The 22,187-nt window shown below is 32.5% G+C and overlaps 1 protein-coding gene across 5 annotated transcripts in view; it reads left to right on the top strand.

Moving 5' to 3' along the window:
- The window catches only part of LOC129939572 (unconventional myosin-XVIIIa), a 193,546-nt gene that overhangs the window by 104,236 nt on the left and 67,123 nt on the right, over positions 1 to 22,187 (top strand). For all 5 annotated transcript variants that reach the window (XM_056047632.1, XM_056047635.1, XM_056047634.1 and 2 more), the window contains 6 exons: positions 5,908 to 6,267; positions 6,387 to 6,573; positions 7,549 to 7,715; positions 7,804 to 8,116; positions 8,178 to 9,346; positions 9,417 to 9,608. In XM_056047632.1, the coding sequence (XP_055903607.1) occupies positions 5,908 to 6,267; positions 6,387 to 6,573; positions 7,549 to 7,715; positions 7,804 to 8,116; positions 8,178 to 9,346; positions 9,417 to 9,608 (2,388 nt within the window). The remainder of the gene's footprint in view (positions 1 to 5,907; positions 6,268 to 6,386; positions 6,574 to 7,548; positions 7,716 to 7,803; positions 8,117 to 8,177; positions 9,347 to 9,416; positions 9,609 to 22,187) is intronic.

Here is a 22,187-nt window from a genome sequence, read left to right as displayed (position 1 = left end):
TCATTTGCTGAGAATTTCTTTAGCTTACTATCTGATCTGCAAATCGACAATTTGTCTATGATGATCATTCGGTTATTGAGTAGATTAGGTTGACATAGGAGACTTCATATGCATTCTTTAAATGAAAATATAGATTTAATTTGTAAGGTGTCATTAAATTTAAATCTTGAACTTTTACTTAACCTTGCCTTGAGTTGTTCGTACAATCAAAATTACTCAAAACTATACTTTCTTAAAGACTTTATTGCTTTAAGCTCCTATCTTGCGAATAGAACTTATAGAGTCCTTTTCCGTAACTCAGTTTCCAGTCCGAAACATGCAACTTCTGGAGTCCCACAAGGTAGTCACCTCGGCCCCCTTCTCTTCGTCTTATCTGTTAACGATGTCTGTCTTAAATTAAAAAACTCAGATATCCTAATGTTTGCGGATGATAAGAAAATTTTTAAGATTATCTCTACTCCATCTGATTCCTTACTTTTACAAAATGATCTTAATATCTTTTTTGTTTGGTGCATGCATAATTTCCTAGAGTTAAATGTAGGTAAATGTAAACAAATGACCTTTTCGCGCAAACAAATCCCATCTTATAGAGTATACTACTTCCCCGGCACTCCTGAGTGATATTCATCTTAACACCAACCCTTGAAATCTGCGATCTGTTTCCCTTTTCTATATCCCTCATCACCGCACTAGTTACGGGCACTTTGAACCAATGTCCAGAATTCTTCGTCACTGCAACGCTACTATGGTAGTTTTCGATTTCAACATTTCCAAATCCCATCTGAAAGATACCCTTTACTTTTTCCCTTTTTGAGTCCGAATTCCCCGTCCCTTGTAATTTTAAGTCAAATAAAATCAAAATTGTTAGTTCTTGTACATTAAAGAGGTTTTATGTGGGCCTTAGGGCCCATTAATGTTGAAAACTGATAACAAGAAATGCAAAAAAAAATGATAAGCTAGTGTTAAGTTAAGTTAAGTTATCATAGCTTGTATATAGCTAAATAAATAAATAAATAAATATCATTTCCCACAAGTTGCAATTTTTGAGCTATGTCAATTTCATTCTAAGAGTGTGAAATAACATGACTTACTTTTCTGCTAATTTTCATAAAAATTGTTTAATTTAATGGTTCTTTTTGACAGCTGGCCAATCAGAAACTAGAAACTTGCCTTACCTTTAAATTCTTAATGTCATCAGAACCTGCCCACTGTCAGCCCATTTGAAGCTATTGTCAGCGCACTGTTTGATTTAAAACTATTGTAAGTCCTGAGAATTGTCTGTACTTTGGTAAATAAACAAAAACAAAATAGGTTCCAAAAATTGTTTATTCAATTCATGAAAATTCTTCTGTGATATTGTGCAAAATATTTGCCTAAGCAATTGAAGCCAACGTGTATTAAATTTCCGTTTGAATTAAAAAAATCCATTAATTTTTTTTTTCTTCGAATGGAACTCATGTAATTTAGTTAGCTTACTTTACCTACATACTAAGCATTCCTACCTATGACAAAAAGAAGATAAATATACAATTTGCAATCTGCCAACACCACAGCTCTCTTCCAATAAATCCACATTCTCAAATAATAATAACAATTATTGATCGAAGTTCATTGCAATTAATTACTTCTGCACGCTAACAGATTTTGTCTGAGCCCAAGAGTTTCGTACCGGTCTTAATGCATTATGTGTAATTTTTTCCATATACTCGTTCATGAAAAAAAAATTACGAACCAAAAAAAAACATGATATTCCTAATGCATGTAAATATTAATTTACAGTTGAACTAGAAAAACAATTCTCGTTTGTAAATATATCACTCTATATCATCGCACTCTCTTTAGAATGAAATTACAAGGTGCATTTTTTTTATGTGAAAAGTTGTTTACTTATTACTTTTTACTTTTATTTTCCATTAAACCGATATTTTTGAAAAAGAAGAATCTGATTTATAACATTGATACGTAATTTCAAGATTTAAAATACGAAATTTTGGGAACATTTCGACAAATCAGCAGGAGATCTCAACCATCACAGACAAATTTAACACTCAAAAATTCAAGGCTTCAATTCCCCATTTTATGTTCACACAGTATAGGCTAAGTTTAAACAAGAATGAAGTTTATTTTGTTTTCAGTTAAAAACTACACAATTTCCACTCATCATTATCAATTTTACCAGAATTTTATTGTTTTTCGTAAAACATTATTTATCTCATCAAACCGTACACAAATTATAGTATTTTTAATATCGTGTCGTGCAGAAGATTTCAGTAAAAAAGCCAAGCAATTAATCGTGACTGGAGACTTTTTCCAACCACTACTGTATTAAATAGAATAGAGATGACAGTGAAATTATCGATTGTCATTAATTTCAATATTATGACGAAAAAAAATGCTGCGAACAGCATTTAAATTTCTGCATTTTTATTTACTTCGATATATTGGAGAACTTTAAATAAAATTGATAGCTTTTAAAAGGCAACAGAGATATCTACATATTTACGAATATGTACGTTGTGCAGCTGGGCCGGCCGTCAAATCAAGGCTAAAATAGCTCTTGACCACCAACAAATGATTTTTTTTTTTAATTCAATTCAATCTCATTAAGATTTTTGTTTCTTCACTTTACTCGTATTGATTATCATAATTATCAATAAGAGTGTGAGCTTTTGATTGAATTAAAAACGCCCTTTTTATACTCTCAAACACAAGATCCATTCAGTCAGAAACAACTTGTGTATAAATATTTATGTACATAAGTACCCAGCCATATGACTTAACAAAAGCTTTAACCTTTGAACAATAATTTATTATTATTATTTATCATTGCACAATATATTATGGGGTTTCAATACTATTATAGTTGATTCCAATTCGAACCTACTAATCAATTTGGAATTGTTATAATTTTTTTTACTGGCAATTACCTGGTCAATTACTCTCATGTGACTGACTTACATTGTCGGGAAAAAATAATAGACTTAACGTTTGCGACCTCCTATTTCTATGATCAACCTTTATAAAGTTAGCTGCAGATTCGCTTAAGAAAAATCACTTATTGATTTATAAACAATTGTTTTCTTTAAAAAAGAAACTCTCATTCAAGTACATTTTTGAACCAGTCTTAAATTATTTGGTAACTTTTTTTTGTATCTCAAGTCAATAAATATGGATTTTTTTATTGCGCTATCTTTTGGCACAGTTTTTTCTCATTTCGATTACAAAATACGTATAAATTTTTCTTCGAAATATTTTCTTCCGGGTAAATGTTTACAGATTTTTATTTTTGTTTTAGTTTTTAAAATATCAACACGAACGCTAAAGTCGGCGCCAAGTTATAAATGTTGGCATTAAACCAATTGAAGCGAGGTAGATGAGCCGCGTGCCTTCTTCAAGCATCTTCCTTTAAGCAACGAAGTGTGCCATCTGGGAATGTCTTTTTTTCTATGTTTTGATATATAGTGCAGACATGATGTTGACTATACTGACACTCTTGTCAGACGCAGAGTTTCGACTTCTCTACGTCTAGATTTTGTGTTTCTAAACAATAGGACACAATCTTCTATTATTGTTTTCAAAACAATTGATCTTGCCTTCATCAAGGCGTGAGTTTGAAAGGGATAAAGGGTTTACATTAAGACAGGGCGTGTGTGGTGCGTGTAGATTAAAAATAGGATTTTCTGCAGAAGAATTAGTCTAGACTAGACGCCAATGTGAAATTTGTATGGCGTAAAATTTGTGTATAAAGAAATGCAACAAATATAAGAAATTGTTTCAACAAAAACCAAAAGCAAATGTATTATTAATATTCTACGATCTAAGGCAATCACTTATGTTTTTAAAGATAAATAGGTTTCTCAAAATGGAGGTATTAAAAAAAAAGTTATTTTAACTCAGTAAGGAGTGGAATTATTTAGCAAGGTATAGTAAATTTATTTGAAAGAAGTCAGAGTCGTATTTTTAAAGAATTGTTTGATGTATTCTTTGTGGAAAGCATTTTTGACAACCAGAATTATTTCTGATGTCAAATATCGACTCAGTACCTTTTTGGGTAGAAAAAAAACTCATTTAGCATTAACATTCTTTCAAGTTCAAAAATGTTCACAACTATTGATTTTGTTGCGTGTTCATTCAATGTTAATTATGTTTTCTGTGAATCTTCAATAACTCCAAAAAGACTTTTCAAAAAATTATTTCAAACAGTTTTGTTATTAAACAATCTAAGGGTAGATTTCAAGAAAGTAGAAAATCATGTTTAAGAACTTTTTAAAAATTTAAACTTTAAACTGAGGTTTTGAGAAATTTAGAAACGAGTAGTGTTTGAATAATAAATACAACAAGATCTAGATTAATGCTACTACAATGCGACTCTATATGATGTTTTAAAAAACCCTGAATGTAGTTTCTTTATATTTTTAATTAATTCGTTTAAGAGTTTATTTTTAGTGCTGACAACAAGGTTAGGAATTATAGATTTGGAAATCATCACAAATTTTATTAAAAAAAAACTATTTTATGAATTCATGAAGCCTCAAAAGGCCTAATTTAAGTTTTTTTCGAAATATTAAGAAATTGTATCTCAAACAACTAACGTCATAGATTACTTTTGAAGTCGGTTTTGAGCTAAAGACATCAAAAACCTTAGAAAATGTATTATTTGATTGCCACCTGCACTAAGTTGTTGACCAGTCTCATCAGGTTCCTTTACTTGTGATTCTTAGTATTTTATTCGTTCTTAGAATTAACATTCATCTGCCAAAAAATGTCAGATGTCTGGGGTTCAATCCCTGCCTGTCCCATCGAAAGTTTTTCACTGGTACTGCCTCTTGTGAGAAAATAACAAATCCTTCAAGACTAATTCTTGTCATGAAAAGTGCTTTCTCAAACTAGCCATTCTGATTCGGCTTAACATTTTTGGTCCCCTCCATCCTAAACAACAGTACTCACACACAGGAATGGTTGAAAGATGTAATTCACTAGGCCGTAGTTCTTAAAGGACTGTCTGACTTACTACCTAATTTATTTTTTGTCAAAAATGTTAAAATTTACTGTAAATTGAATTTCTTATAAATTTCAAAAGAAACCAAAGAAAACGCATCCTTTTGATAGCATAATGTTGGTGATGTTCTACAGTCTGGGAACTTCAATAAGTTCAGCTTAAATACAAGGTGGTCCAAAAAGGTCTACAAATTCAAGCAGGCCCATAGCTTTTAACTACTAATTTGGATGTTGATTCCGCCATTTGACACAGAAAGTTGTCGATAGTTGTTTTGTACGTTGTACTGAATCTACCTCATTTTCGAAGAAATTTAACCTACGGCAACAATACCACATCAAAAAGTGCATCTCAATGGGTGTAATTTTTTAGAAATATGTTTCATTACACTTTAAAACATTAGTAACTTCGAATACGACGTTATTGCAATCGGTCCGATTGGTCGAATTGAAAAGTTTGTCATTTCTCGCCGTTTCAAGGTCTCTAGAATTTTTTAGAGAGATGTGTGTGTGTGTATGTGCACGTGCGTTCGTATGTCTTTACGACATACATCAAAGAATTTTGCCTACCCCTTTTTAGAAATCATTAAATGTATAAAACAAACAATTAGAAAGCACGCATCCAAAAACTCAATTATAACAATAATAATAACAATTAAAATGTTATTTAAATGAAGACGCCTGATTTTGTCGAGATTCCGAAAAAGAAATCAGTTTTTTTGACAATAAATTCTGAAGTAAACATGTCATGTACTTGAAAATATTAAACCGTTGTGATTTTAAAATCAAATAAACTCGTTATAAATATTTGAAAGAAATTATTTAATAAATCAACTTAAATGTTGCGCTTAAAGCAATTTTTCTTTTAATGCAAAACACTACCAAATTAAATACGTTTTTCTTTACTTGCAGTCCCAATTTAATGACGACTCACATCCTATTGTTGGCGAACAAGTATGGCTGGTGCATCGTGGTGGATTTTGTGCTGCCATCAAATTACCTCAACAAAAAGATCACATCGATCATCACAAAATTATAGTTCAACTTATGCACAATGGCGAAGAGCTAACCGTAGACGAAGATGATATCGAGAAATCAAATCCATCACATTTGGATTTGGTCGAGGACATATGTCAGTTAAAACATCTCAATGAGGCATCGGTTTTGCATTGTTTACGTCAAAGATACGCCAGTAATTTAATTCACACTAAAGCTGGTCCCATTTTAATGGTAGTCAATCCAATGGCACCTCTTTCTTTGTATTCAGAAAAGGTAAGTAAAGTGTCATATGATAAAAGTAGTATGACGGTAACGCCTTCTAATATTTAATTATTCATCCTATCAGTTCTTAAAATATCACTTTATTTTATTTTATTTTATTTTGTTTTCAGGTGGTGTCCATGTTCCGTGGATGCAAAACAGAGGATATGCCTCCACATGTCTATTCACTGGCACAAACCGCCTACAGGACAATGTTGGAGACACGTCGAGATCAGAGTTTGATATTCATGGGAAGATCTGGTTCTGGAAAAACAACAAGTTTCAAACACGCTTTATATTATTTGGCATTAGCTGCTGGTGAGTACTATATTAAATAGGGAGAAGTAAATGTATTTGATTATGGGTGGGTTTTTTATGGATTAAGTAGGCAAAACGGGAGACAGCTTTCAAGTTCTTGTTGTTATTTTGATTTCTTGGGCGGCCAGGATGTTGTCATTGGGTGTTATGCAAAACCCAAATGACTCATCACTATAAGTAGTTATTTATTAAATAAATGTTTTTCTAATCCAATATGATTCGATGTTCGTATTTATGTGCTTTAATTGGGAAAAGACACCAAGACCAACCTGAAATATTTTCAGAATTCGGGCGATTTATAAATACTCAATTTTCTTGACTATCAGCTAAAGCGTTCTACACTTCATATTTTACTCAAAACGAAATCGAAATAAAAAATGATGCACGAATATTAATTCCAAGCGAGGAAATTATTATCTTTTAACCATTTGCTTTCAAGTGGTTTTATAAAAATTTAACCATAGGCAGGTTCAGGCATCGTAAGGAACTTCATTTGCAGTCAACTGCATTCTCTGAACTAACATTTTGACATTTCAGGCAAGCTACAACTTCATCAGCTGGCCATTTATGTTGTCTGAACCTGCCCCATGTTTAATGAACTATAACTAAAAACTTTCGAGAAAAAAGAGTTATTACTGAAAGAAAAAAAGAGTTATTACTGTTAAAATAACCTATTGACTTGACTTGAATGACCTGAGAAGTTTTTAAAGTAAAACGAAAAGCGATACACTGACATCAAATTTACTCGTGTTTTATTCGATTCGATTTAACTCCATTTTGAGAATACAGACATATGCTTGACTTTGCCTCACCTTTTGTCTTTGATTTCTGGAGACTGCAATAGCGTAACTGACATTCGTGTTATGCAATTCCCTATCCAAATAAAAAATCTTCTCACAACATAAATCTTTTGGGCCTTAATCCATCTTTGTTTAAATGTAAAAAAAACAAAAATAAAATCAATTTTCGTTTCAGGTTCTGTTAATAAACTTCTCACTGCCGAAAAAGTAAATGCCATCAATACGATTCTCGAAGCCTTTGGCAACACTAAAACTAGTCTCAATTCGAATGCAACACGATTCACACAGATATTAAGTCTTGATTTTGATCAAAGTGGACAGATTGCATCCGCATCGGTTCAGGTAAGTGATTTACTCCCAACAAATTCAGTATGACGCGACGTTAAGAATGAAAAAAGCTTTATTGTTCATAATTTTTTTTTGTATTCAGGTTTTATTACCAGAACGTCAAAGAGCAGGCAGGCGTTACATGAACGAACATAGTTTTCATATTATGACTAGACTCTTAGCCGGAGCTGAAGGTCAATTGCAAAAAGAACTATGCTTGGAGAATATTTCTTCAGAAGATAATCATCCGTTTGTGTCGTTGTCACAAAAACTTGAAGATCGTCATCGTGCTGCTTCGGAATTCACAAGAACTGCGTTAGCTTTTGATACTCTGAATATTGATCCGGTTGCAGTTAAAGGTATTTGGACCATTTTGGCATCAATTTATCATCTAGGAATTGCTGGAGTTACCAAACGTATGTAAAACTAATTTTCCCAAAAAGTTTTCTTCTTAAATTTTTATTTTCTGATTCACAGTTGGATCTGGTCCGACTGCTAGAATTCAGTTTGCCAATCCATCAGCAGCTCGAAAAGCATCAGCTTTGTTGGGAATCTCCTTTGAGGATCTGCAAGCAGCGGCATTCGCTTTGAACAACCAAGGTAGTTCTAGTCCAGCTAAGTCGCCCAATGATAGCACTGACATCGCCTGGGAGAGCTTGGAAGGCCTGGTGGTTGGTCTTTATGCAGAAGCTATGTCCGCTGTGTCTGCTTTGATTAATAAATCAATTTGCACATCAACTCATACAATTGCGTCTATTTTGTTAGTTGATACACCTGGATTCCAAAATCCTGCTAGTTGTGGAGTCCAAACGGGCGCCTCTCTATCTGATTTGCGTCACAATTATCTACAGGAGCGTTTGCAATTACTCTTCCATCATATGACACTAGTAGCACCAAGAGATCGTTATGCTCAAGAATTAGTTGAAATCGATACCGAAGGACTGCCCGAATCACATCCAGGCCCGTTGGTTTCACTAATAGACAAAGCTCCCCAAAATCACGTTGTACGCACATCACAGAGAGATTTGCGCGAGCAAGATCGACGTGGATTGCTTTGGTTGCTCGACGAAGAATCTATGTATCCTAATTCGAACGATGATAGCTTCCTAGAGAGATTATTCTCTCACTACGGCGATCGAGAACATCAACATCTTATCCGAAAAGCTAGTGGAATGAAGCAATTTATTTTGCAACATTTGCAAGGCACAAATCCAGTTCTGTACAGTGCCCATGGATGGCTTAAGCACAGTCGAGAACATCCTTCAATTCGAAATGCAGTCTCACTTCTTCAAGACAGTTCCAAAGATGAGATCAATCGATTGTATGTTGGTTCTTTAACTCGAGGTAATGGAATGGTATTCTGTGGTTCAATAGTCGGTCTTGAAGGTACCCAATCTCTGCGGCGTGTTTCGAGCATTCGACGCTCGTTTACATCGGCTGGTGTCAAACGAAATTCGGTAATGCTTCAAATGAAATTCACTGTTGATGGAGTTATAGATACACTGAGGCGCACTGGGACACATTTTGTCCATTGCTATCTGTTACAACACAATGCCGGCTTAAACTCGGGATCAACTGCAGGTTCACCCATAAGTTCACTCCAAGGTTCCGAAGAGATGGTTAATGTTCCTTTATTAAGAAGTCAAGTAAGATTGATACAAAACAAAATAATCGAAATCGCAGTAATTTATTTCTTCTTTCTCTTTGTCATTAAAGATTCGTGGCTCACAGTTGCTAGAAGCAGCACGTTTGCATCGCTTGGGCTTCCCCGAATCAGTTCCTTTAAATGAATTTGTACGCAGATTTGGCCTGCTTGGTGATGTTTCAACATCAAAAGATATTACCGTTGAACAAATATTGATGGCAAATGAAATTGACCCATCTACATATAGAATCGGGCCTAGTCAGGTAAGTGATTTATTTTTAGTAGTAATTAGGGTTTTATTTTTAATGTAAAACGAATTAAATTTAAATTTGACCGTAAAATAACTGCTAAAAGTATGAAGTCTTAAATGTTGCATACTTTGTGGCTTTGTGTTAGAAAAAATATGCAAACTTTTTTGTTAGTCAATATTAAAAAAAAAGGTGGTTGCCTGAGCTAAAGAAGGTATGAGGATAAGATTGTTTGTGGTAATTGTGAATTGACAGTTTTTTTAAAACTATGGATAACGCTGTAGACGAATTTTAACCTTGAGGAAGGATTAATTTTAAAGCTTTCAAGCTTTACATAGACTACAGTTTTTGATTTGAGGTATGTTGCTCCAAGTTATGTAGACTATTTAACATTTTTGTCATTTTTAAAATGTCCCCATCAAAGATGTTTAAGACACAAGCCTTGCTGTGACATTGAAATATACTTTAAAGATAGTTATTATATAGACTATTCTACCTAGTATAGAATGGGTACGAGTACATGAGTTCATTATCAAAAATTTCCAACGGAAATAAGATTTCATGAATCATCGAAAAATGCACCAGTTAAAATCTGCTATGGAGATCTCTTAACACAACAAGAACACGTAAAATGACTTCGTAGTATTTCCAGAACCAAGTCTTTCAACTACCTCATTAATAAAACAACTTTATTTCTTATTTGTCAGATAATGGTGCTCGACAGATGAACCGAAATCATTTTTAAGTGGACATTAATATCGTCAGTTTTTTTTTATAATATCAGTTCATTATTTTAAATTCCTACCAATTCAATAATTATAAGTATAATTTGAAGATATTTTTGTTTGTCGAAGTAATTCCCCTCAATCGAAATGTAACAATTATTTGTTCCTTTTTAACTGATTTCGCTTTCAATTGGTTTCATTATAAAAAGAAACAAATAAATACAAGCTAAAAAATACAACTTAATGACACACCTTGAGTAATTAAGAGTCCAAGCTCTAATTACTAGAGTCAATAGCTTGGAAAAGATTATTTTTCATCGGTTCATCACTTCTCGAAGCTTAAGTGAAACCGTTAATTTCGTTTGTTAGAAATTCCTTATAAAACGTATAGATGTATGTTGTCGTTGTCGTGTTTCAGTGTTTTTTACTCGATTGAGGTGTGCAACTGAATCCGGTACTCATCGGATAATTGAAATGAAAACACGAAATAGTTTATGACCCTATGACGCTGCTTTATCAGTGGCAATAATCTTCAAACTAAACTTTCGCTGTTTGTATGGTTATTGGAACTGCTGCTGTTGGGCGACAGCAAAAAAAAAAAGACAAAAAATGCCGCCACGGGCGCGACACAAGTGAACAAGGTGTCGGTTGCCTCGAAATGTTCGTTGTTGCGGCTCTTATTTTTGTTGTTTGCTTTAGCAAACTGAAAATGCGCCAAACGACCGATACGAAAACAATGTTGACGATATTACAATGAAAATTTGAAAAGATGCGGACAGACAAAATTTACTCTTTGCCGCTTTTGAACAAAGAGATAAACGACAATTATTGGAGAGATACAAATTTTTGTATGTGATTTTTTGTTTGTCTTGTATGGAAGAAGAAGATAGACGAAGGCGACAACGACAACGACAACGACAACGACAACGACAACGACAACGACCATGCAGAAGCAAAGACTCAGACAATCAGATTAGATGAATCTTAATAACAATGTGTGTAGAATGGAAAAGTCTTTGATCCACCAACAATCCTGCATCAATGGGGAGGAATCTTTGAAACTTCAGGTTGCAGATGAAATACCTTTAGACTGTTGAAGTTTTATTGTTTGTATTTCGAAAGAAGGTGAAACTAAAGTCTTTTTTTCGTACTCAATAAATTAAAATCACAAATAGACCTTTTAGCACAAAGAGAGAAATAGTTGGTGTACTTTCTTTTGCTAGTTGGGGTCTTAGGTGTTGTTGCCGTGGCTTAGAGCTACTGTAGGTAAATATTTTTTATTTGTCTTTAGTAGAAACGTGTCCGTAAAAATATGTTCATGTTCTGAATGTTAAATTTTCTTTAGTAGTTTGCAGGTGGACAGACATTTTTGTTTGTGTTTTTTATTTTTTTGTGCAGAATTTATTATTCAGTGAGGAGTTTTCTTTCGTCATTTCTCTGGAATGAATAGAAATAAATATTTGTAGATACATATTTTATGTCGGTATGTATATGTACAGTTTAATGAATGGGTGGTTTCCATGTCTTACGAATAGACAAAACAAAACTTAAAAAACATACGTTTGTTTAAGTTCATTGGACTTTAGATTGGATTTAAAAGGAATATTGTTCGTTTTACAGATTTATTGAAGTTAGTTGGGTTAGTTTTGGTTGGTAATAGATTTGTTCATGTTACTTAAATCTCTATTTTTTAACAGAAATTTCCTGAAGGATTTAAATTGATCAGTTGAGGTCAGTTGCCTCTTGTGTTAATACTTTCTGACAAAATCGAATTTGTATTGAAAATTCTTCAGTACAAGTTAACACATATGCTTTTGGAGTAATCATTCAAGATAACAGATAGACTTTATTTCAATATCAAAACTAGTAAATTGGCCGCTTGGCATAACGATAATTAAACGTTAACTATCTCGATATATGACTATGAGAGATTTTAAGTTTGTCTTGTAGCATAGACCGGTTTTCTTAGTTGTAAAGTTAAATATGGGGCACTTTGTAAATCAATTAAAACGTTCAATAAACTTTAAAACCATTAAAACAATCACTTCTCATTGTTCAAAATCCAAGCCCAATCCTATATTCAAACACAAGCTATGAAAATCTCAAGAAAACAAAAACATCTTCTAAAACTTGATTATTTTATTTAATTACTTTCACTCTTCTATATTTACAAGATTATTATTTAAAAAAAAACCAAAGATTTTAATAAGAAACAAAAATAAACGCAGGAGCAAAGAAAAAGTAGCTTACTTCTTTCCTCCCTCGTCTTAACTTTTCTTCCAATATCAAGCATCGACTAGCAAGTATGTAGTTCTTTTTGTTGTTTTTTCATCTCTCGGTTCGAGAAAACAAGTGGGTAAGTACATCTTACTTGGATGGAAGTTGTCTTCAGGGCAGGAGCATACAGAATTCTTGTAATAAAGTTAAGCATCATGGAGTTGATGATGGTCAGTTAACATGGTCATATCCACACTCTTCAGAAGAGAAGCGAAGTGAAGTCTTATACAATCTCCTTTTTGTAGGTAAAGCTATAAATTTTTATCAAACAATTTTTGTTTATAATGTATGTATTTATAATGGATTCACATTCAATCAAGTTTTACTGGTTGATTAGGTTTTGTACATTGGCAGCAACGGAAATTTATCATAGATTGGATATTTTTTCTTCTTAAATCTTAACCATACACATCAGGATATACACTCGCATAATATGTGCATAAGCATATAGGCAGACAGGTATATGTAGACAAGGTTGAAGACTTGAGGATGATATAGTATGATGTTGTTTTTTTTTTTTTTTAATTATTATTAAACAGCAAAAATTACTGCAACTGGATTTTCCATCAAACGGAAAGGACTGGAAAATCTTCCAACCATAGGAGAGTGTAGTTGCTCGAAAAGCAATTAACCGATAATATGATAATTGTGATTAAAAGTTGCAAATTTATTTATTTATGTTTTGTTTTTCTTAATTATTTTTTCTTCTTCTTATCTACGATCTATAATAAATGTTGTTGATGGTTAAGGTGTCCGTTTAATGATGATTGATTTTTCTATACTTCTCGCATTATGAATATGCTGTTAAATTAATAGTGTAGGCTGGTTAGGTTATAATTATAATTATTTTTAGTTTTTTAATTATTTTATGTAAACTTTGAATTCTTAAAAGCTTTAACCTATTTTAACTAAATAAATTCTAGCTAAAGTATACAATTTGTATAATGCATCAAATTAAAAAAAAAAAAACAAAATCAATAAGTAAAGAATTTAAGGGAAAACAATGGTGAAATGCCAGAGGTATTGGATTCATTGCCTGCCTGTGCCACCTAAAGTTCTTTTTCATGGATACTGTAATTGATAAATGAACTACCTTCAATAGAAATCTTTGACGTTCTCGGTGATGGTTGGACCTATTTAAATTACTTCCTTTTTTGCGGCTCCCGATTATGGAGGTTCTCAGCTTGAAATATAGCGTTCTTCCATTGTTTGCGGTCCCTTGCGTCAGTAACTCCCTGTTCCCTGTAGAGGAATTCTGTATTTCTCGTCATCTTCAAACCTGGGGTCTGGATTTCGAAGATTTCTTGGCTGGAGCGTTTGGACTACATAGCCATCTTGATACAAAGCGTACCAATTACGATTGAATTTTCTCCTCCATTTGCTCTCTTCGCATATAGAAACAAATATCCGAAGAAGGATCTTTCTCTCAAAAGTACGTAGTATCAATTCCTTTTTATTACTTTTCGTCCAGCACTCAGCGCTGTAAAGTAGAACTAGTAAAATTAGAGATTCGTAGAATGTGCAGTTTGTCTTTCGAGAAAGGAGTTTTGAGTCCATTTGTTTAGACAAATCAAAGTCGGATTCTCACTGAAGTGTCGTTTTAGAATTTATATTTATTTCGAGGTAGGGAAACTCCTTGACTACCTCGAAATTATTGATACCAACTGAGACGTGTTGTCCTAATCAATGGACAGATGAGACTTTGTTTCTTCTAAAAGGAAGATAATTTTTGAATACAAAAATAATTTAATATATTTTCTTATAACTTTGCACGACACCTAGGGAACTTTAACAGAGAATGTATTTATTAGGATCTTAAGTAATAATTTGTATGATTTTGAATTACAATTTGTATGTTGCTAGCTTTACATGACTGACAGAGTGACAAATGCTATTGTACATGCCATGTTTCAGCCATTTAGTGTAATAATGATTTCTTTTTTCAGAAATGAATACAAAATAGTGTTGAAGCTTATTCAAATTTAACATGTTCTTACAATGTATGCATTCCACATGGATTATTGAATGAAAAACAGACTGGCAAACTCATTATGAATCCTACGTTAATCGATTTGTGAAATTATTTATGTCCATAATGTATGTATGTTGGTATTGTGCCTCGTCGAAAAAATAAAATAAAAATAATTGATACGTACATACATAGGTATTATTTGAGAGTCGTCGGAACGCTTTTTGAATAAATTATTCAAATAGCTTTTGAGGGTGGATTTTAGTCGTAAATTGCACCAGACATTATAATGTATATGTACATTTAAGTTTTTTACTTTTAACCATACATTTTTGATGATGAAATTGAAAATTAAAATTTTGTATCGAATAATATGTCATTATAAAACATGCATATATTTTGATTGACAATTGAATCAAAAAACTGACAGTTTAAATTTGAATATTTGTCACATGCCTCTCTGTTGAATGCAATTTAAAGCTAATCGGTTCGTTGGGTTTATCAAGCTAGAGTCGTCTGTTGGGCGTGGTGGAATGTTTTTTTTTTATTATTTTGTTTTAGACAAACAAGACACACGTATAAATGTAAATTTTGTCAAATTTGCACTTTAAATGCGCGTTGGTTAATTTTTGTTGTTGTGATTTTGAATAATGCCTCCATATAGACTGTTAATAATTTATGGAAATAGTTATTTCCTTTGTTGAAGACGGAGAAAAAGAGAGACGATAAATATTTGACAGTTGGGTAATTCATCATGGAAATATGTGGTCGATGTGACTGTCACTTAGCGCAGTAGTTTCGATTTATTTTCAACGTACTTTATTCGTTGAAGGGATGGATTTATATTCATTGTAATAGATTATATTCTGCAAACATATTTTTTGACAAACAAGACTGAAAGCAAAATGTAATCAGTTATGGTTTAAGTTTCATATTAAGGTGCAGGCCTTAACGCAGACAATTAATGTTTGACCTTTAGAATTTGGCAGGTTCATTCGACAGAAAGGTCTTGAAAGTAAGGAAGGTTTCTAGTATCTAATTAGTCAGCTGTTAAAAGTTTCCTTCCATTTAAGGCCAGTGCACTGGAAAGTAAGTCACCAAAAATCTACCCTAACATTAATTTAGGTTTGTTTAGGTCAAAATGTCAGCTGATCATGTTTTTTTTTTCATTCAACTGAAAGCTGAACTTTATAAATCTAACTCTGTAATTTATTTATTTTCTATCCAATTCCATTTTATGTTTTGTGTTTTGCTTGTAAAATTGGAAAAGAAATAAGTAATATTTCTTTACAATACAAAATGCGTATCATGAAACTCTTGCAGCTTAAATAAGATTAGTATTTTATAGACAATACTGTTTTTGGTAATTTCTGCATGATCAACTGAAGTCAGGTTTCGTGAAGTAAAGTTCCTAGTTAGAAATTTATGACAATTAAAAAACTAACTAGTTGCCTTGGAAAGAATGCAGTTGACTGCGAATTAAGTCATGTTGTCTGAACCTGTAAAATGTATTTTCTGGCTTTGCTGGAAGTAAGAATCATCATTTGGGTTCCTCTATCAGCAGCTTAAACTTTTTCTGCGAAACAAGATGGCTTGAATCAATAAGTGGTCTTTTTTTAAGCAATTGTGAACTATTTTGTTATATCAAAAAAATTGTTTAAGATCAATTGTCTTGTTATAAAAATCATTGAAATCATTTAGTGATAACAATTGTTAGAAATTGTTTACCTGTCAATCCTTCAATATTACCATTGAAAACATAATTTTTTTTATAACTTTAAATCGTAAAATAATAGCTCCCTTTAACTTGCTTGGGAATTTAATACCACCATCTAGTCTAGTGCGTTCGGCCACATTGAAATGTCTTCTCGTTTATGTCCATTTGTTTACAATCTAATTCGTCAACCAAGGTGGTTTTTTGCCTGCTGAGCATCTTGCTTCGAAATCTTTCCTTATGATTCCTGTAAACTCAGTTGTGACTGTATCTAAACATTTGGACTCAGATATGTTACTCGAGTCTAAATGATGTTTATTGTTCCCTAATTTCCTATTGCACCTTTGCCAGTTAGTATTTCGATGGTTCCTAAAAGATTTGCTAAGGATCTTTATTGTTGTTTGAATTAGGAACTTAATTAGCCTATGAACGGAGAATGAGGGTTCTCCTAACACTCTCCATTGTTATATAATATAGGTTTTTAGATTACTGGTTACAGTAATGTCAAGTACGTCCAACAATGGCAGATGTCCAGAATATTTTATTCGTCCTGAGCGTTGAACTATTAAACGACGGGCTTGTGGGTAATACTGCCTCACTATAGGTAGGTGGTGTTTTGTCTTTCCACCGTTCTTCGGTGTTCGTAGTTCGTGTCATTAACCGTTGTTTGGATTTGTTCAAGGCTAGCTTTTCCCTCTCCGTTAAGGTTTCGAGATTTCTGCCAGCAAACCTCCGAACAATCGGCGTTCGGTTTCTTGTTTAAAAAAAGGATAAAAAGCGAAAAGAGGAATCAACGAAAAACTAATCTTTCACTTTGACAGTTCAACACTTTCGAACAAAGTGTAACAATATTGACATTTAAGAATGACAATATTTAACGATTGTTAACAATAGTTAGAAAGAGAACAGACATTAGGTTAAATGTTAAATAATGAAGACATTGTCATCTGTCAAATTACCTTATTTTCAAACTTAATTTCTATAGAAAACAACTTCAGTATAAATTGACACTCAAACAAGGTAATTCGGTTAAATATTTCCCAATATTTAAGTGTGTGTGTAACTTGTAATCGTTAACACTAGTCAATATTTACAAAACTTCATAATAACTTCCACTTTAAAAATAGGAGAAAAAGTAAATATTATAATCTACTCAGTGGGTTGAACATCAACATCGCCACCGCAATGCAAAAACTTTAAGATTGTTGTATTGACTTTCCAGGTTTTGTAACTAGTTAATCTCTCTGACAAGTTTTCAAGATGTACCAACCATCCAATAAACCGAAAAGGCAGCACCAACAACAACAAAGTTATATATAGTTAAAATTTTATTACCGCATTTAGGGAAACACTGTTGCATATTTATATTGATTGGATGTTGCATAGATGATGGACTTTTTCGTCTGTTAAAAAAAGTGCGAAAAAATGATTGGGAATACTTAAATATAGTCACTTTGGAGACCTTTTTAAAAATGTTATGGGTAAGTTTTCTTCCGCATTAAAAGTATTGATGGAAGGGATTTTAAAAATTGCAATGATAATGATGAAGCCGATGGTCGTTAGCTAATATGTACCTTTTCACCTGTCAAGATGAATGCCTTTTTGCCAGTTTGACAAGTCTCTCTACTCCATGCTCCAAAATATAAAAAAAAGAAGAAAATGTGCACAAATGCGGGACACTTCCCCGAGACAAAAAGAGTGTTATCGTTGTTGGCTTGTGTTACGTAGTGCGTCCGTGCGTCGTCGGTGGTGTTTTCGTCGTCGTTGCCGTCTTCTTTAGCAACCAACATCGCCTTAAACCACCCAATTCCTTTTTGATGGAAAGTGAAAGTGCGAGTGCGCACGTTTTGCCTGAGTAAGCTTAAACGGCTACGGCAACGACGACGACACGACGAAGCATTGACCAAAAGATTCCTCTTTTTTTCTTGTCCAATGTTTTGCGACGTGTCATCAGTGGAGTCTCTTGTAATTTTTTCTCTTCTTCTTGTATTGTTGAAATGTATGAATCCTCTTTGGAACAACAACCTCCAATGGGTAAAACTTTCTTTTACGAAAATTCTAAAAAAGGTGGTGTTTTATATACTGTATACATAAATAGATACAGGTGCTGAGTATAATTTGTAGTGTATGTACGTGCCTCAAGTGACCCATTGTTATTCGAATATACGGATGGTGGGATGATGAATGAATGGATGGATATTCCATCAATCTTATATTTTGGTAAAAGAAAATATCTACGGAACAGGTACATGAATTCTATACTGTCTGCTCATTTTTATAAACTGTTTTTTTATGTTTTTCTATAAATTGACTGATGTTTAAATATGAATTATGACATCGATATAAGCTATTAATTGAGCAACCAGGAAAACCAGATAAAGAGAAAAGCTAAGTGCTTGTACGACGACAGGACAGCAAATAAAACAAAACTCAAACATGGCTTCTTTGATTGAAATTAGCTTTACTCTGTAAAAATTCAAAAAATGGGGATTTTCCAGGGAAAATAATACCCTATGAAAAAGTTATACACACTTGCGCTTTCATTTCATTCGAACTTTTTGTGAGGCTTAAAAAACAAGTTATAAAATATTTTGACTTTTCCTAAGAAAAATGTTCTTATAAGGAAGTCACAATTAATTCACTGCGCTATGCTTTTTTGTTTTCAACTTGAGATCAAGGGCGGATCCAGACTTTTAGACATTATTAAAATAACATAATTTGTATCTTAACCTAACATTTAAATTTTTTAATGGCTAAGGTGACAACTTTAGTTGTTATGTTTTTTTAAAGACTGTTATCTAGCAAAGTATGATCTAACTATTTAATTTGTTTCTTGAATTTAAAAAAATAGATGCACTTCGGTGCACTATTTCTCTAAAAAATTAAAACAAACTAAAGGTAACAAAATAAGTTGGAAAAAAAATATAGTGTGTCAATCACCAATTACAGAATCTCTTCCCTACTGCAATTCTCGAGAGATTCGAAGCTTTAATATGAAATGTATATATATCAACCGTTCATTATGTTGTTCGATTAGCCATTAGTGTGGGAAGTGTCACTTTTTCTGATTTTAGGAAACTTATATTCTTGAAACTTATGTTTACTTAAGCAGATCTTAACCAAATTTACTTCAAAGAGTAGATTTCTTTAATTTATTGAGATATTAAAAGTTTTTGTATTTAAAAGATAATCAATTTTTACAGATAAAGGCGCTTTAAGAATGCTTACAGTCTTTATGTCATTCAAAAATAATATTTAATAGAAGACGATTTTCAGAAACTTCAGTGTGTGTTAAGAAATTAAAAAATGCTGTTTTCTAAGAATACAATGTAAAATTTAAAGGTTTTTTCTTAAGAACCTGAATATTTGCTCTGAGAGGAATGTCAGAAAAGATCTTTTTAAAATATTTTTAAGAAAAATTTGTCGCAATGCGAGTAGACAACCGAGTTTCCCTTTATTTTGTGACCTAAAAATTCTACCTGACTTTATGAAGTCTGGTAATCGTAATTTTCGATTAATATCTAGTCACGGTTTGCGTGGAAACTCTTTCAACATGTACACTGTACCTTTTTTCGTACTACTGCATTTCGTTACTTCCTCAATCTATAAGAGCAATTACATCACTTGGTTTGTTTATAAAACATTTGAAAATTTGGCTTTTTGGTTTTAATTATTCATATTTTGAGTCATTCCTTTCTGGCACTCTGGTTTAATTGAGTTTATTTGTATATATTATTTAAATATTTCTTAATTTTTTGTTCTTTCTTGCATCTTTTCTTTGCATTTTAAAAATATGTAGGCTAATAATAATTAATTTATTGATTGATTTTTGACGTATGTACCTTGGTTAAATTTCATATCTTTTTCTTTTCTTTTATTAATTTACTAGCAATTTTTTAATCATTGTAATTTTTTACAGAGGGTCACCCCACCCATTAATTCATTTTCAATTTTTGTATTGTTTTTTTTTTTTTTTGATGTGGCATTCAACACTATTTAATATACCTTGTATATTCGATACAGAATGTCACCATTTTTCTTATTTATATGATTTATTACATTTTATATATATTTTATTTTTTTTGAAACTATGAATTTATAAGAAATAAAAAATTATATCTATCTAAAAAAAAACAAAAAATATCTATCTAAAAAAATTAAAGCAACACCAAAGCTTTTTCAGCTTTAAAATTTTGGGAATACCTTAAAGATTATTACAAATGTTTTACAGTTGTTTTTGACAGACGACCCGCTTTTTTATGGAAAATTGCTAAATTACTAAAAAATCTGCAGATGAAATCTTTGCTTAAAACCCTCCCCCAGCCTAAATCCTACATTTTTAAAAGTTAATAAATGTATGCGGCACGATTAAAATGAAATAAAATAAAAAAGTAACACTTTTTGCAAAATTTACAAATTTCAGTTTTCTGTACAATAAAAAAAATAATTTTAAATGTAAATGTCATATTCAATACGATTAGATTTGATTTCAAGGAAATTCCTTAGAAAATTAACAAATATACTTTCCCAGTAGGGGGTTTCTGTCCCCAGCAACTCCTTCCTTCTGGGGGATTTATTAAGAATATGTACCATTCCACTTATCTTTCAGCTCGGAATTTTGGGCGTATTTGATGTTATATTCTTCACAAGATGTACTGATTTGCTGAAGTATGATCTATTCTCTAAGAATATATTATTGGTCTTGGAATACGTTCCACACTGTTGTTCACTTCATATATGTAACTAATTTTAAAAATCTCTTTTATATATCGTTAAGTTCTTAATAAGTTTAAAAAAAAACTTTGTTTTGGAAACTTAAAAGAGCTTACGAGAACATAAATATTAACTGAACAAATTCCACCATTTTTTTCATCGTAATGCAAATTTATAAGAATATTTTTTTCGTAAAGAAAAGTTTGTTATAAAATTAATACCATTTCATATCCTTCCCACTCTCGTGAAACTTGAAAAATAAATGTGTTTCACAATCCATATTTGTTATATTATACAAATGAAATAGCATTGGTAAAATCTCTTGGTTGAGTCATGTTAATTCAAATGTTTAACTGTGGGGAAAAATGTTTCAAATTTCACTGCACATAATTCTGTTTTTACACTCAAATGTTGTAGAAGTACATTTTTTAACAATGAAAACTCTTATCTTATACTATACTATGTTGAGGACGGAAATCCCCAAGCACGTTTGTCGTCATTATTATTTCCATCTCAGAACCACCCCTCTTTTTCAAAACAACCTTTTTCACCATAATGACCATAATATTTCCACCTCACGATTATCTTGAATTACAATAGCATCGTTGAAACCCGCACAACACACATAATTTTTATAGCATCAGTTTCTTTCAAAAGCACTACCATCTACATCTTCTTCCCTTGGAACATCAATTTCTTTTCGCTCTTCCCTTCAACTCATGCCTAGGGGTCTGGAATTCTGAAGCTGGGGCGAGGAAGAAAGATCTTTTACGCTTATAGCTACTTTGCATCCATGATGATGTTCATTGTATGCCAATTACTTACTCTTTTCCCCTCTGCTATTGTTGACGGCGTTGTTTTTTTTAACACGACGTTGAAAACAATTGTCTGCCTTTTTTTTACCTCAATTCAATTGCTCTGAGCTCACATGGCTTGAACGAACAATAAACGTGCAAACCAGCCAGAGCGTCTTGGCGAGGATCGATTTCTCGTGTGAAAAGATTGTCGTCGTTTTTGCTGTTGCATATGTGACACTCTTGTATGCAGAGATTAGACTATGCAACCTAAGATCTAGATATACATCCCTGATGCCCCCATGGTACAGATACGCAGATAGCTGCCCCCAGGATCCTTTGCCCTTGTGCTTGTGCTGATGTTGATACTGATGCTGATGCTGGAACTGGGATGATGCCGAT

Source organism: Eupeodes corollae, chromosome 1, assembly GCF_945859685.1.
Source record: "Eupeodes corollae chromosome 1, idEupCoro1.1, whole genome shotgun sequence".
Classification (NCBI taxonomy): Eukaryota; Metazoa; Arthropoda; class Insecta; order Diptera; family Syrphidae; genus Eupeodes; species Eupeodes corollae.
Note: the sequence above shows the minus strand (reverse complement) of the source record. Positions and strands in the feature narration are given on the sequence as shown.